At 42.7% G+C, this 17644-nt stretch overlaps 2 protein-coding genes across 2 annotated transcripts in view; both read left to right on the plus strand.

Annotated features, from left to right (window-relative positions):
- LOC125293469 (neural cell adhesion molecule L1.1-like) overlaps positions 1 to 9318 on the plus strand; it is a 45541-nt gene extending 36223 nt beyond the window's left edge. Inside the window, exons 13-25 of the mRNA XM_048241390.1 lie at positions 1787 to 1947; positions 2202 to 2364; positions 2466 to 2593; positions 3014 to 3115; positions 3552 to 3752; positions 3882 to 3952; positions 4687 to 4912; positions 5163 to 5278; positions 5699 to 5957; positions 6065 to 6187; positions 6431 to 6613; positions 7511 to 7624; positions 9081 to 9318. Of these exons, the coding sequence (XP_048097347.1) occupies positions 1787 to 1947; positions 2202 to 2364; positions 2466 to 2593; positions 3014 to 3115; positions 3552 to 3752; positions 3882 to 3952; positions 4687 to 4912; positions 5163 to 5278; positions 5699 to 5957; positions 6065 to 6187; positions 6431 to 6613; positions 7511 to 7624; positions 9081 to 9286 (2053 nt within the window). The 3' untranslated portion in view covers positions 9287 to 9318. The remainder of the gene's footprint in view (positions 1 to 1786; positions 1948 to 2201; positions 2365 to 2465; positions 2594 to 3013; positions 3116 to 3551; positions 3753 to 3881; positions 3953 to 4686; positions 4913 to 5162; positions 5279 to 5698; positions 5958 to 6064; positions 6188 to 6430; positions 6614 to 7510; positions 7625 to 9080) is intronic.
- A 723-nt stretch (positions 9319 to 10041) lies between these two features.
- On the plus strand, positions 10042 to 14879 carry LOC125293470 (neural cell adhesion molecule L1.1-like). The gene is made up of 3 exons (XM_048241391.1): positions 10042 to 10111; positions 10917 to 10928; positions 11138 to 14879. The coding sequence occupies exons 1-3, from the start codon at positions 10083 to 10085 to the stop codon at positions 11409 to 11411; spliced, it is 315 nt and encodes a 104-aa protein (XP_048097348.1). The 5' UTR covers positions 10042 to 10082; the 3' UTR covers positions 11412 to 14879.
- The last annotated feature ends 2765 nt before the right edge of the window (positions 14880 to 17644 follow it).

Here is a 17644-nt window from a genome sequence, read left to right on the forward strand (position 1 = left end):
GCCTATGTGGTATGTGGTTTTCGACTTTCCAGTCGAACTCTACAGTGGTACATTATGTCTGAAACATCTGTCAAAATCAAAGCATCACTTTGTGAGAGTAGTTTAATCTCACTTGGAGTTTTGTTCCACTCTAAGGGCCCTATCTTTCACTCAGCTCAAAAAAATAGGTGTGGTCAGCCACATGATCACAAACTGCTATTTTATTGCTACTAAAAATTATAACACCACTGACCAAGAAAAACCTGGTCTAAAACATGTAATCTATACAGCTATTTTGAAGGCGCAGTTTCACAAAATGTAACAACTGGGGAGACCTTAGCAACGAGTTCCTATGTTATGAGGCTATGTTTTCGATTGTAACCCCTTGTCAGTCAATAGTGAAAGTAATTAACTGCATAGAACTGTTTTGTCGTTGACTATGAGACCACGGTGAAGTTACTTTCACTTTGCCTATGAGTTCAAATAATAGACGAGGGCAGAAGCGTGTAGGCTAACTCTGCTAGTCACAAACAGGTTTTAGTAAAGCATGGTTTAGTGGAATACCTGTTCCATATGGTCTCGTGTGCAAGCAGATTCCTTCAAACGCTCCACGGTATCAAAATACCGATCTGCTGTTTGAAGTTGCTTGCTGTTAAAGGGAATGATAGATGTTATTCTCATTGGTGTAAAGATGTTACGCTTAAAACACACCCATGACTGATTAAGAATCATAAGAACAACCTTTTTTGTGCCAAGCGCCCAACGTTTGATCACATAATCGCGCTATTAAATTAGGGAATATGGAGTGGCCCTTTAATGTCTATAAACTTTACGCCTCTGACTATCTGTCTCTGAGAGCACTATGATATAGAGCCCGAGATAGAGCCCTAAGTGTTTTGTCCTTGCCTACAAGTTCAAATATTAGGCAAGTACAGATGCATGTAGACTCTAGTCCACTTGTCATACACACACACGTTTTAGCAAAGCAAGCTTTAGTGGAATTCTGCTGTTGCACACACGGTCTTGCATGCAAGCAGATTCCTTCTGCAGAGACGTGCTCACGCATTGACAAAATACCAACATAGTGTTTGATTTTGTGCTTTTTGCTCTCAAAGGGAATGGCAGATGTCACTCTCATTGGTTTAATGGATATTAGGCTACGGCCAAAACACACCCATGACTAATCAAGAAAAATAACTATGTACTATGTACATACTATGTACTAAGTTCGGCACAGAGACCATTTTTACCACTGTCAAAATAGCATATGTCGATTCAGACACGCGCCCTTAACGTTCATGTGTATCGTGCTTCAAACTCTCCCTTTAGATCATTAAAATAGGCCCCTAAATGTTGCCATGTGAACATGAAACGGATCAAGGGACAACTTCAATATTAGTAGCGATTCGTCATCTGGAACAAAATAGGTATGAAAAAGGCCATTTTATGCAACTGGTTCTTGTGCCAGAATCCCATATCCATCTATTTAATCTTAACATGGTCAAGGGTACAGGAATACTGTAAATCCCAGAATAAATACTCTCCAGCAAGAAACGTTACCACTCAGTTCTAGAACCAATAATTGGCTCCAGCAGGAACAAGGCTTTTAGAACTATTGAAAACCCTTTTGCCACCCCTCATTATAGGCTACAAATGAGTCTGTGAGTGAAGCATATGATTAGATCAGTGTGTCTGATGTTTTTTGTGTGTAATTGAAACATAATCCAAGTAATATTAGATTAGGATGTGCAGTGCTGTTCTTTTGTGTGTGTGACTGTATGTGTGTGTGTTGCAATTGCTCTGATAGGGAAGATCCGAGGATGGAGCAGGCCCAGTCCCACTCCAGGATCTCTCAGACGGTGGAGGGGACCCTCAGGATCACTGATGTCAGTGCAGCAGACAGCGGCCTCTACACCTGCAGCGTCCTCAAGAGCAACCTGTCTATCAGCGCCATTCTGGAGGTCTTGAGTAAGTGATGCGAATACACACGCACACACACACACACACAAATCAAAATGCACATAGACACGAACCACCTTAACCACAATGGCCAAATCATCACATCATAGTCCAACTATGAATTTCAGGCACACACATCAGCAGCTGTACCAATGAAACAGTTAGCATACCATATTGCTTTTGCTAAATTAGCATTAGCCTCAGCTTAGCTTTGATTAAATTAATCAATGTCAATATTTCAATGCTCTTTTCTTTAAATGCAGATCAAACAGAGATTGTTATCCCTCCAGAAGATCAGAGAGTGAAGAGTGGAAAAGACGCCATGTTGACGTGCACATTTCAGGTTGACCCACGATTGGACAGTCCAGATTTGCTGCGCTGGTTGAAAAATGGTGAAGATATCTTAGAAAGTGCACAAAATGACAAGTAAATGCTCTTTATCTATCATTATTAGGCAATGCTAATGGTACAATGTAATAATGTTCCCATCTATTCACTAATGCTCATTATGTGTTTTATATTGACAGATACACCATTTTTCCGGATGGTTCTCTTAAAATCACCAGCATATCTTTAGATGATGCTGGCAGCTACACCTGCGAGGTGTCAACACCCCTCGATGCAGAAAAAGCCACCGCCTCAATTACTGTCGTGGGTGAGGATGGTGATACCAACAAACAGCTTACAAACTAATTCAGAATGAGTGACAAAGTCAAAAGCTCTGCTTTCTCTGATTTTGAAGTAGGTAAAAAGTATGTAGTCTTAGCTATATAACGTTGCGACATAAACACTTCCGTATGTGTAAAGAGCATTAGCACTGTGGCTGCACAGTGTAATAAAGTGTGACACCAATTTCAGTACAATTACCTCTGAATGTTTCAAAGAGAAAATTGAGCTTACTCAGGTTGGACCAACACTCTAAATTGTGTTAAATTACAAGTCTATCATAGTTTTACATCAAGTGATTCTTCAGTTCAGACACTTAATGATAATCCACAATTAAAATTAAAAATTAAATTAAAAAAAGGTTGGTGATTGGGTAGTCTAACCCAACTTTGCTGTTTTTCTTCCCCAGACAAACCCTCTCCACCAATTGATTTGAAGGTATTTGACCAGACTAACCGAAGTCTCTCCCTGAGCTGGACCCCAGGGCGGGACAATAACAGCCCTGTGACAGGTGTGTGCTTATCACCTGGACTTGGACTTGTCCTCGTTCCATTGCTTGTAAAAAATATAAAAATAATTTAAATGAATAACATCATTAGCAACAATAATAATACTATTATTCATTGTCATTATCATCATCATCATCATCATCATCATGTATAAGACAGATTATATGAAGTAACATTATGGCAAGGGTACTATCAACTTGTGAAATAACCCATTTTTAATCCATTAATGACTTGTTAATGATTTGATCTCCACATAGCAGTATAATTACTTGATCATATCCCTTCAATCATGTGTAACTTACTACATGAAATGTGACTTTTGAACTCATCCTGACAGAAGAGGCACATCTGTTAATAACTTGTTCATCAGTTTGACCTCCACTTAGTTATATATCTACTTGAGCAGGTCCTCTGTTTTTGTGTTGCCTCTATGCATAGAATACTGCATCGAGATGAATGAGGAAAAGCATGGTGATAGCCACACGTGGGAGGAAGTGAAGCGTATCGAAGCTGACATCAACAAGCTTGAGGTCCCACTGCGACCGTACGGCACCTACCGCTTCCGTGTCATCGCAGTGAATGAAATTGGAAGGAGCCACCCAAGTCACGCCTCAGGGGCCTACACTACTCCTCCAGCCAGTGAGAACTCTGAAATAATATAGATTAGCATACAACTACTTACAGACAACATTATATGTTTAGTATATACATTACATTTCGAAAAAAAAAAAAAAAGAATAACTTTCATATACTTCTCTTTCCCCACAGTTCCAGAACACTTCCCTAAACATGTTAAGAGTGCATCGACCGATCCTGACAAACTGGTCATCACTTGGGAGGTATGGAACTGCATGCACTGTGAACTGTGGAGTATAGATGATCTGAAAAATATAATGATGAAAGGAATTCAAAAAAGTGTTTTTTCAGAAAGTGTGGGAATGATTGAGGACCATGTTAATAATATGGGTTCAATTAACTTGGAACACATTACCTTACCTGAAAGGTGTTAGAGCTTTAGATTGAAGATTCACTTAAATGGGTAAATTGAACTATAAATCAAATATACTATGATCTCAAAAAGAGGTTGTTGGTAATAAATAATAAAATAATTGGATTGTTGATATATGATTGGCCACTAGAAATGTAAACCTTTCCTGTGTATCCCTTTGTTTGTGAAACCCTACGTCCATCCCAGTTTCATCTTCTGTCTATTCTGTTTACATAATGACTTAAGGCCCATTCACACCAAGAACGATAACGATAACTATAAATAAATATCGTTCTCGTTAATATGAATGACGACGTTCACACATAAACTATAACAATAACGACATGAAGAACGATATCGGTGGGGATCACTTTCAGAACGATTTTCAGAACGATAAAAAGCTAATGGCCAATCAGAACCCATCGAATTTTAACCGTCACATTCATTAACATAATGAGATATCTATCTGCAGAGATAGAAAGCTGGATTTCTGAGTTCTAAAGTGTCATAGTGACGCCCATGTTTGGCTCATCTGGAAACATATAGCTGAACTTTTCTCATATAAGTCATTCCTCTGTCTTTCAGGAAATGGACAAACGGGACCATTATGGCCCTGACTTTAAGTACAAAGTGTTCTGGAGACAGTCTGTGGGAAACGGACCCGATTGGCACCACCAGGAGGTTTCAGACAACCACTTTGTGGTCAACAACACAAAGACCTTTACACCATTCGAGATTAAAGTGCAGGCCGTCAACCAGCTCGGCCCAGGCCCAGAATCTCCACCACGCATTGGTCACTCTGGAGAGGACAGTGAGTGGAGTTAGCTAAACAAATTGTGATGGGAATGTGGGGGGGGGGGGGGCTTTAGATATGTGGGGACCACTACACCACAAGCTTGCTTTCTTTTGCTATCTCTGTGACTAAGAAACCGTATTCTGGCTAATCTTCATTACGATATTGAGATTTTGCATAAAAACACCATACCAGACATACATGGGCTCATTCCCCCTCTTCCTGGCCCTCCCTTCTCTCTCCTTCTGTCCCTCTCTCTTGCTCCTAGTCCCCCTGGAAGCCCCCGCGGGTGTCACAGTGGACGCGCTGAATGGCAAATCCGTCTCTGTGAAGTGGAACCCTGTGAATCGTGAATCTGTGCGAGGACATCTCCTTGGATACAAGGTATGGGGCAGATCAGTGGCACCTCCCCATGCACAGCATGGGGCACGAGGACATAGCCTTTTCTCATGACTTTCCATAATGCCATCTCACCTCCTTTGCTGTTCTGTCATCTTCTCGTCTTTTATCTCTCTTGTTATGCCATCTCCTCCGCTGTCATTCTCTCTCTCTCTTTCTCTCTCACACACTCTCTCTCTGTCTGTCCATTTCTCAAATTCTGTCTCCCTCTTCCTCTATCTCTTTCTTTGTCTACCGCTTACCAGCTCTCTTCCTTTCATCCTCTCTCTCTTTTTATCTTTTCCATTATCTCTTTGTCGAAATGTATCTTATTTCCTATTTCTCTTTAATTCTCCTGTGTCTCTTTTTATCCCTTCCTCTCCTATTCTCCTATCTCTCCACCCCGCACCCTCCATGTTTCTGCAGATTCATGTCAAGAGAGTGGGCACGCATGGTGCACAGAGGCGCAGGATGCTGGAGATGGGGCTGCGGCTAGAGAGGCACGTGGATGTCGAGGAGGAAGTGGAGGAGAAGGACAGAATACTGGTGGTCCACGGAACCAAGACCGAGGAGACAGTGACCGGCCTCCAGTTCTACTCCTCGTACGAGCTGACTGTGACAGCTTTCAACAACAAGGGAGAGGGACCTCACTCGAAGGCCACAGCCTTTAAGACACCAGAGGGAGGTAAGGGTTGTAGTGTGTGTGTGTGTGTGTGTGTGCATGCTGAATGTGCTGCTGCTACTTGTGTTCAAACCTCCTCTTACACCGAGTTTCTGTGTGGTGACCTGCAGCTCCAGGGCCGCCCATCTTCCTGGAGTTTGACAGCCCATCTGAGTCTGAGCTCACCCTAAACTGGCGTCCTCCACTCAAGCCCAACGGGATTCTGACTGGTTACCGCCTGCAGTATGGGGAGAGTGAGTGCCATCAGTCTGAGATCTCAAACTAAGACTAAGAGAGCAGAATATTATGTGAAGCTTATTACACAACTCTTCTGTTGAAATGTATTACTTCACACTTGCAGTTTTTAAATATTTTCTATTTGGTAGATAGGTTGTTGATTTCATCATGTTGGACATATAGACTATTTATACTTATACTTGAATAGATTTTCACATAACCTTTTTACAAACATTTTCCATCCATCTCTTTGCTTGTAGTTGTGGATGCAAATGGCAGCACTCCTGAGATGCAAGACTTTGACATTCCTGACCCCAAAAAGACAGACATTACAGTGATAGAGCTAAACCCCCAGCGATCCTATTACTTCTACCTGCAAGGACGTACTGCTGCTGGACTTGGAGAGGCCACCAAAGTGAAGGGTGCCACCTTGCTGGATGGAGGTGACATTGCAATTATCATTTCTGTTCATCTTCATGATAAAGCAGCACTACAGAGTACTAAATGGTGCAAAACCATACAAACACCACACAGAGCCTCGCTGACACTGCTAGTACATACTAACTGATGTCTTATAGCGGTACAGTCTGCATGGTCCTGTTGTGAAATGTTTTCTTTCATTGTTGCAGTGTTCCTACCTGGAACATAGAACTAAGTATATAAGTATAAGTATAAGTATAAGTATATATACTCTTGATCTCGTGAGGGAAATTTGGTCTCTGCATTTATCCCAATCCGTGAATTAGTAAAACACACTCAGCACACAGTGAGGTGAAGCACACACTAATCCCAGCGCAGTGAGCTGCCTGCAACAACAGCGGCGCTCGGGGAGCAGTGAGGGGTTAGGTGCCTTGCTCAAGGGCACTTCAGCCGTGCCTACTGGTTGGGGTTCGAACTGGCAACCTTCTGGTTACAGGTCCGAAGCGCTAACCAGTAGGCCACGGCTGCCCCACTAACTAGAACTACATACATCCTTGATTGCTGATGGAAATACCACATACATGTTGTTTTTTTTCTCACATGACTGTATCATCAAAATTAATTTGAAGAAAATATCAAAACTGCTTGCCTGATAAAAGCATATGTAAAAAGTGGCCATCATTTGTACGTAGAATACTGCTTTAAGGTTTGAAATGTTTAATATTTACTTTCACCTGCATATAGTCTATTGATGATAAAGTACCAGCAATAGGAAAGCATTTAGGACAACCATTTAAAGTGGAACAAACTAGATTAATATCTGACTATTACACAGGTTACCCTTGGACCTCTCAGGCAAATCTGTCAGTATAAAATGAAGACTGATCTCTCTCTTCAAAACGGTCTGTGTTCCTTTCCAGTTCCTCCAACCATCATCAACGTGACGGTTGCTGACACCTATGCCAACCTGAGCTGGGTGCCCGGCGAGAGGCACCGCAACATCGGCTTTCAAATCCAATTCCTTCAGAAGAGTGGTGAGAGAGGGAACTGGGGAGGAAAGAGGAAGAGATGAGGGCAAACTCTTGCCATATATGCTTTTATTACATTTAACTTCAAGTATATAAGTTAGAAACAAGGCTATACTATCCACTACTTGCTACAATACTGTGTTGTAATATACTTATTACTTTAAACTGACAGTATAATAACCTATACTACAACAATTCTGCAACAAAACTCCCTATGGACCCTTTCAAGAGAGTTCCATTATCAGCATCATAGTTGGCCCCACAAGACTTCCTTTTTAACATTCCATATGTTATCTTAATGCAGAGGAAGTAGATTGGGGCCCAAATAGAACGTTCAAGCATTGTTTTTGTTTACCTTGTTGAAAGGGTCTATAGTAATTGAAGGGCACTTGATCTAAAGTGATACTATTATATTTGTCATGGCCACTGGGGCCGAGTGAAACACAAATGCAGACAATAAGTCAACTCCTTTCAACAGTTTTCTTTTAATAAAAATGATTCTCATCTTATACAGTAAAAATGAACGAAAGTCTTTACGTTGAATAAAGGGTATAGCTGGGAAGGAATATGTGAAAAATCAAATTTCCATGTCCATGTTAAATCTAGTATCATAGTCATATTTAGCTCATAAACTGTCAATATCTCTGAAAAAGTCACATTGAAATATTACTCAGGCCCCTAGACCCATATTTTACCTCCAAGGTATGCTTTTTCTTTGTTAATTGGACAGGTCATTATCACTATAGGGACCTGAGTATTTCAATGTGACTTTTTCAGAGATATTGACAGTTTATGAGCTAAATATGACTATGATACTACATGGAAATGTACTTAAAATAAGAAGAACATATCAAAATTGAATTCCTTGTATCAAACAAAGTAGAGAAAATACATTATACAACAATTTAAGACTAAAGGAAGCGGAGATATAACCTTTTCTCCTTTCAGCTGGGGCCATTTTGGATTTTATGGATAACTGCCACTAGAGGGGGCACCCCAATTTGTATCCATGGATTTTTAAAAACCTTAGGCCTACTGTATACCTAACACCCTGCCAAAAATCAAAAACTTATCCAGAAGTGCCCAATTTTCATGAATTGCATCCTAGCTAGTAGTGCCAGCGGAGATCTAAACATAAAATTCCAAAGCTCAGAGGATAAAAAACACAGGGATCTCAGAAAGTACACAGAAGGCGTTTTTCGACCGACAGAGAGCCTGTTCTTGAACTGGTTCCTTTCAGAATGATCTGAACCTTGGTGCTATCTAGTGAACCAGCCCGCCTTTCCACCAGTTTTGAACCGAACCGAGGATGCGTCATCAACAATGGGTGTTGCATGCATGTGACAATTTCACTGTTACACTGTGACAGTATTGCTTGTCTTACCTTAGGGAATAAAATGAGAGCATTAGCTTTAAGCTCTAATGGCTCGTTGCATGATTGCTTTTGTCTGTGTGTGCACAGCTGGCAGAGATTGGGAGATTTCAGAACAGGTCAACACCCATCAGGGCTTTTACCAGCTGACCAACCTACAGCCAGGGACTGGTTATCACCTGCGGGCCACGCTTAACAACTTCACCTATTGGGAGGGCAGTGCCCTGACCAGCGGGCCAGGTAGTAAACTGATAAATACTGATGCCATTTTTCTGCCGTTTCTGCAGAAGTTCTGAGAATCCTCACACAGTCATATGTGCTCTGTTCTCTTCTGTTCTCTGTCTCCCCACTCCTCCGCACGCACGCACGCACGCACGCACGCGTACGCACGCACGCACGCACGCACGCACGCACGCACGCACGCACGCACGCACGCACGCACGCACGCACGCACGCACGCACGCACGCACGCACGCACGCACGCACGCACGCACGCACGCACGCACGCACGCACGCACGCACGCACGCACGCACGCACGCACGCACGCACGCACGCACGCACGCACGCACGCACGCACGCACGCACGCACGCACGCACGCACGCACGCACGCACGCACGCACGCACGCACGCACGCACGCACGCACGCACGCACGCACGCACGCACGCACGCACGCACGCACGCACGCACGCACGCACGCACGCACGCACGCACGCACGCACGCACGCACGCACGCACGCACGCACGCACGCACGCACGCACGCACGCACGCACGCACGCACGCACGCACGCACGCACGCACGCACGCACGCACGCACGCACGCACGCACGCACGCACGCACGCACGCACGCACGCACCACACACGCGACGACGCGCGACGCGACGACGAGCGTATCGCACCACGCGACGCTATCGCGACGCACGCACGCGACGCGACGCGACGCACGCGACGACGACGCGACGCGACGCGACGCACGCACGCACACATTGTATGAATATGCTATATTGTGCAGCAGCCTGTAAAAGCACTAATCTCCTCCCCTCCAGTCAAAGAGAAGGAAGAGGGACAAGGGGACTCAGAGGCCAGGCCCATGAAAGATGAAGCGTTCGGGGAATACAGGTCAGTGCACACCTGACAGGACACCGAAAGAACACGCCTAAAGTGTTGGTTAAAATCCTTGTGTTGCATATGGTTCATATGATGTGCTTTTTGGTTATGTATGTGCAGGCATTACAAAGAAAAGCATTGTATCAACATGTACAAAGAAGGCACAGGACCCATTGTTGTGTGTTGTTCTTTAGCTATGTCTTTATTCTGGAATCATTTACATTTTTGGGTAGCATTTTTTTTTACTGTGCCTTTTACTGTAAGTTTGCAACAACTGTCACTTGTCACTTAGTATTATAGCATGAACACAGTTTTAAGTATAAGTATATATACTCTTTTGATCCCGTGAGGGAAATTTGGTCACTGCATTTATCTCAATCCATGAATTAGTGAAACACACTCAGCACACAGTGAGGTGAAGCACACCTCTTCTCTTCTAATCCCGGCGCAGTGAGCTGCCTGCTACAACAGCGGCGCTCGGGGAGCAGTGAGGGGTGCCTTGCTCAAGGGCACTTCAGCCGTGCCTACTGGCAACCTTCCGGTTATAAGTCCGAAGTGCTAACCAGTAGGCCACGGCTGCCCAAATAATGGTATGCACTCAATAATGGATAATGGTGATGCATAATGGTGATGCACTCAAGCTGCATGCTGAGAAAACATTTGCTATTGATTTTTGTTTGTAAACCAAACCTGTTTGGATCCCTGATCAACCATTTATTGAGCCCTGCAACCTGCTGCAGCTTAAAAAAGTCTGAATGGTTAAGTGATTATGTGTTTACTTCATGTGTCCATTCTCTTCAATGCTCTCACATGGCAGATCTTTGGAAAGGTATGTAGAGTACTTAGTGTTGTTGTGTCACCATCTTACAAATGGTAACGTATGCTCTGTGACAGGTTTGTTCGGCACCTTCCCTCAGTCTTCAGTTCTTCAGTCTATTGAATATTTTTCTAATATTTTCTTATTTTCTCTCTTTCTCTCTCTCTCTCTCTCTCTCTCTCTCTCTTCTTTCTCCCTTCTCTCTGTTTCTTACATGACAGTGACATTGATGAGAAGCGTACAATGAGCCAGCCCTCTCTGTGCGTTGAGAGCAAGTTGGGGAGTGACGACAGCCTGGCGGAGTACGGCGACAGCGTCGACATCCAGTTCAACGAGGACGGCTCCTTTATCGGTCAGTACAGTGGACGCCGGGAGGCCCACATCGTCCAGGGTGGCCATGAGAGCTCCGGTGCCACCTCCCCTGTCAACAACATGCCCCCGCAAAGTATTAGTTTCAACAACTCCGTAACTGGCATCCTGGACCGTTCGAATTAGACAGGTGGTGGTGAGACAACCAAATAATTCTCAAACAGTTGTATGACAGAACAAAAAGTTCGCCCCCCCATGGTGAACTGAGGGACTGACACACACAAACCCATTGACTTTAACGTACCAAAATGATCCGATGACACTGCCTGAGTCGCATACATTCTCATTCAACTCTCAGTACTCTGGGACTGACTGCCTGTAAGACATAAAAAGGACTGCATGTCCATAATTCCATTTTTTACTGCCTGTGATGCCATTTCAAACGGTCAAACTTATAAATCTGACACACACACAGACACAGTCAGTAACACACACAGTTACTCACATTCAGATAAAGGGATCACATAAGTGACAGATGCCCACACTACAGCATATACCAGTAGTTGCTGGACATAACTTTTACATGCAACATTCCACCTTTGCATAATAAGATGACATATCCTGCAAACAGTTTACAGGTCTCGCCTGTCTTTCTCCAAGTTTACAGACGTGTGTGTGTGTGTGTGTGAGTGACCTCTTAAACCCCCTGTTGTCGACCTGCCCTCACTGCCTCCTTTTCAAAGTAGCCTGTCCACCCTCACCAGTGCTCACTGGAGGGGTCTAGAGTTAAACATAACCAAGTCTCTGTGTTTACCACTTGATAGAATAAAAGGACCAACTTTTGGGGGGCAGGACTTGGATGCAGGGGGAGATAGAAGGAGAAGAAGTTGGGGAGAGGAGAGAGAACAGGCTGAGTTCTATGGTTAACGTGATATATGTACATGCTCAGAAGAACCAACCTGAAGACAGGGATAACGTTTATACCTTAGGGAATAGAATGTGAGTGTTTTTCTTTCTTTCTTTCTTTCTTCTATTTTCTTCCTATCATCCTTGTGTTGCCCAAAGAGCTCCATTTTGTTGCATTGTGACAAAATAAACGCCATATACTGTCTGTTCTAATTTAATCATAATGCTATTTTTGTTGGATTTGTGCTTTTATTTTTGTAGGAATGAACATTTAATATATCATGCTGACAATGTGAATTGTTTTATTACAATGCAATCTTTTTTTTTACGCTAAGTGCTTTATTATTTATAGCCTTTTATTCACTTTTGTGTTCTTGTATACATTTTATACGTGCAAAGATACAGTGTGTACCTTTCTTTACAGTGTGTCCTTTTGTGCCTCTATGGAAGATCCAGAAGCATTTTAATAATTAATCATGCGTCAGATAATACTTATCAGATATTTCATTGCATAAATTGAACAAATATTCCATTACTATTTGTGACCTTTGATTCCTCCATACAGGTGTCGTAATACTTCTTGTGAAACTTTGTTTTTTTCAATCAGGAAGCATAATCATTCCATCTTTGTCTGTGTACTGTTGCTATCATGAGTGGTGATTGTTTTCATTTGAAGTCACTGTGTTCTCTATGCCATATCTAAAAATGTCAAGGTGCCTGTTAGCAATACTCATAGTTGCTGCTGCACTTATGACAAATGCTCAGTTGTTGTGGTATCATTCTTGAGCTATCTCTCTTTTTGGTATCCATCTTTCGGTGTCGGTGGCATTTGAAACACCAGTGAATGTTTACTCTCCTAAGTATATCAACCTGAGACTGCAGGCTATCTCTTTCTTACTGCCCTGTAGTGCTGAAGCAGTAACAGTATTAATACTGCCCTGTAGCGCAAAAGTAATGTATTGCCTTACAAAGAAAATTTCATATGGCTACTAATTCTTCTGAACGCTTCTGTCTTACTCACAACTTTATACGTTTGCAATGTTAACATGCATTTGCATTTGTGTCAAGTCAATTGCAGTGGTGCAAGTTCACACTTATGGACAATGTATTCATGTCATTACACATATACATGGATGTCTGTCAGTCAATACATATCAGGCTCTGTAGAGGCAACTGTAATACTCCTGTTAAGTTTTTTTGTAGTCCACATAATATTTCAGTCATAAAGGTCAAACAAGTTTTAGTGTGAGCAAATCTTGCTTCATGCGAAACCAATGGAATTGCCTGTACTTGGTGAAAACAGGTGTCCCTTACTGCCATGTTGATTTTGTACAGTCTTGAGTTTTTCAGCCTATTACGACCCGCCCAGATCTGGTTTGGTTTTCATTTCAAGCATGATTTGATTAATGGCTGTGAGGCCTTGTTTTAGAAAAAGAAACAGATGGAAGCTAAGAGAGAACAAAATGAGGAGAGAGGAGAGAGAATGAAAGATGAAGTGTCACTTTTTTGAATGTAAATAAACCTTAACGATTGTCATTTGACATTTCCCTACTTTTATTGAAATATATCATTTCTTTTCTTATTTTTTATACCAACACATTCATGTTTTTAGAACTTCTTTATTTATATTTTAGTGTCACCTGACAATATGTTTTTTTGGCCTTGTAGTTGTCAATAGACTCATAGAAGAATAGAAAATAGTGAAAAAAACATACCCCCCTCCCCCAATCATTTTACCATAAATAATAAGAAAAAACATCACAAACAACTGTCATGAACAAGTAATTAAAACATTAAAAATGATAAAATGAACCAATGCTGAATATGAATGAAGTGCATTTTATGCAATGTCTTTTATGAGTTCAGGAGGAGAAGAGAGAGCCTGCTCTGAATGGTAAGCCCACGGTAGACCTCTTGCAGCATGGGGATAGAACCTTTACTGTAACGTATTGGTTGTTTGACAGTACATCCATCTACATGTCTGGCATTATGGGCAGCCAGGCCTTACACAACTGTCCAGTGTTATCCATGCAATGCAAATTATAAGAATCCTGTACAGTACATTGTTGGAATATGCTCTGCCTCATGCTGCCCAGTGATCCCCTCACCAAAGGCCCACTGGTTACAGTCAGATGCATGATATAAAAAAAACACCATAGAGTCAGTCAATATGTATGTAGCTCTCAAAGGCATTTTAAAATATATTTTCATATGATGTGAATTTGTTACCCTGAACCTGTGGGTCTTTGGTGTATACTTTCAATTCTGAAAGGGGCCGTGTGTTGATCCATGTGGGATACCCTTGCTGCTCTCACTTCCCTTCCTGACAATGTTTTTTTGGGTATGTTGATACTGTATGTAACTTTCTTCCTATTGCCGCCTTGATTTTTGAATATAAACACAGGAAAAAAAACATTAAAAAAGGTTAGAATTACAGTTTTAAAGGAATGATGACAGCTTCTATGGATCACAGAAACAAAATGTCTGACAAGAGATTACAGGGATGGAGGGACTAAAATAAGAGGCTGTGGGGAAAAAAGGGTTTTGGGGCAGGAAACTGGTGATGTTGACACAGTGGTGGTGATTTATGTAGAGAGGAACCAGTTTGTTGTGGGGAAAGGGGATTACAGATGGCCCATTTGCCCCTGCAGGATTGCATCTGGGTATGAGTGGCATTCTACCTGCTTATTGCATCATGTGCTGTATCAAAATACACAATGAAATAAATGGAATACGCAAACCCTCAAACTTGGCTTCTTTTTTTTCGACCTAAGAGTGATCATTTTTGTAGATCTGTTAGGCAAAGTGGACAGGCTATACTGCAAGACACTGTAGAATGACTGACAACATATGGTTATTATTATGGTATTTTGCACATACATTTGTATATATTAGGTCTATATAATGAATAATGACAGTTCAGAGTTAAGAGCACCCTATGGTAAAAAACAATCATAACAACCAGGTAACACAGGCAGGAGTGAAAAAGGGTACCATCTTTAATCATTATTACGGTGTCTTGTGTAATCCCGCTGGATTTTCTTGTAAAAATTGTTTTTTTTTGTTGCATATTTTGCTAGTATAGAGTCTAAGGAACAAGATTTTTTTTGTCTTCAAATTTTCACGATCCATTTTCACACTTAGATGACATCATCATTTATATAATGCATAATTAAGACTGGGACTGGAATCACTTGGGGATCAAATGTGAGAAAACACTGGTAAAGAGGGTATTTAGCCTCATTTTTGGGTGCTGATTCTGAATATCATATTTACTTAGCTGATTTTTTTAGTTTTAAACCTGCTATCTGCATTTGCGGCCTAAAACTGGCCTCCATAGGCAACATAGAATGGGTGAATAGGGTAAAAAATTTAACTCCTTGATATTCTTATGAAACTTTACTAGTTGATTATTTATGTAGAGACAATATTTTTTTGCATTACAAGTTTTCTGAAAATATATGTTTAGGGATGTAATTTAATAATATCTCATTAATTATGCACTATTTTGCATACATTTCAATTACAGACATCTGAATATTGGATAGTTAACATTGAATGTAGTCACGTTCAGGTTTGCCTTCAGAACTTTTTCTGGATTCAGAGCCTTAAAAGAATGGCTTGTTCAAGCGCCAGTCCTAGGTTATGCCGATTTCAGTCGTCCCTTTATCTTAGAGACGGGTGCAAGCCATGCAGGATTGGGGGCAGTTCTGTCACAGGAGAAGGATGGGTTACGGCGACCAATAGCCTTTGCTAGCCGGGGCTTGTGGCCAAGTGAGAGGAACATGTCAAATTATAGTGCCATGTAACTCAAACTCCTTGCAGTCAAGTGGGCAATCACGGAAAAAAATTGCAAGTATCTCCTGGGCAACAAGTTCACAGTGTACACTGACAACAATCCCCTCCAATACCCGCAGTCAGCGAAACTGGGTGCTCTGGAACATTGCTGGGTTTCTCAGCTTACCCTCTTCATTACAACATCAAATATCGTTCTGGGACAGCTAATCACAATGCCGATACCCCCTTAAGACCATGCATTGCTCCGAGCTTAAACCTCTTCCCACCGGTCAAGATTCATCCAGCCCACTAGCACTGGCTGCTCCACAGCCTTATGGGGGTATCGGGAGGGAGCCAGGCTTCGGTAACCCTGCAGTTGGAGACCCGTTGAGGGTAGCCATAGTCCACACCAGGACTAGTGCTTAGCATCACAGTGACTAAGATGGTGTTAACTTTAGCCTTGACCAACTGTCCCAGGCTCATTTGGAGGGCGTACCAGATGTACAACCCCCCACAAACAGCGCCAGCCACCTGGCAGTGGCTCCATTTAGCACAGAATTTCCCCTAGGGATCAATAAAGTATCTATCTATCTATCTATCTATCGATCTATCTATCTATCTATCTATCTCTACCCTTTCTAGGATTTCCACAAGCCCCACTAACACTTTGCGATCTGTGTCACATGGCCTGGATGTCCCCCTGCCGCTTGCCACAGCCAACATGCAAGCCTCGAGTGCACCTATCCAAGACTCTTGGATGTATAGTGAACACCATCCCTGGTCGAACCAAAAGAGACCTGAAAGTTCTGCAAAGGACTGATCCCTGTATTTCCAGATACCTGTGGTTTTGGTGACAGGGACGGCCACCTACCCGTTAAGACAAGTGGAGTGAACCAAGGAAAGTCCGCAGTTGATAAAGCAGTGGTCCCAGATACAGGAAGTGGATGGGACTTTGTACCGAGCGATCCAGGCTCTTCCTTCCAGGGATCCAGTGCTGCAGCTTTTACTGCCAAAGGTGTTGCGAGTCGAAGTGCTCACTAGCCTACACAACAACCATGGCCATCTGGGGGTGGACAGGACCACAGATTTGATATGCCAGAGGTGCTACTGGCCCCAGATGTGGCATGAGGTGCAAAAGTTGTGTTCTGAGTGTGAGCACTGTGTGGTTGCTAAATCATGACAACCCAAGCCAGAACCTTCTTGGGAAATATGTTAGCCACTAAGCCTTTGTAGATAATCTCCATTGACTTTACTCTCTTGGATTGGGCTAGCACAGGACAAGAGAATGTTCTGGTAGTCACAAATGTTTTCTCAAAGTTTACCCAGGCCTTTCCCACCCCTGATCAGAGAGCTTCCACCGTAGCTAAGATTAGAACCACCACTTATCATCCAGACGGGAACGGTCAATGTGAACGTTTCAACAGGACACTTCATGACTTGCTCAGGACCTTACCCCCTGAAAAGAAGCGTAAATGGCCCCAGTTGCTCCCTCAGCTCCTGTTCGCCTATAATACCACCGTGTACCAGTCCACACAGCACTCCCCATACGAGCTGATGTTCGGTCAGAAGCCACAGTTACCAGTCGACCACCTACTTCGAAATACTGGAGGTAACCACAGGGACAGTCCACCGACTGATTGGGTGCTGCAACATCAAGAGTACCAGACTTCTGTCTATGCTAGTGCTAGGAGACACTTAGAAGAGGCTGCGGCATATCGTTAGCATGGTGGTCCTGA

Source organism: Alosa alosa, chromosome 4, assembly GCF_017589495.1.
Source record: "Alosa alosa isolate M-15738 ecotype Scorff River chromosome 4, AALO_Geno_1.1, whole genome shotgun sequence".
NCBI classification, from domain to species: domain Eukaryota; kingdom Metazoa; phylum Chordata; class Actinopteri; order Clupeiformes; family Clupeidae; genus Alosa; species Alosa alosa.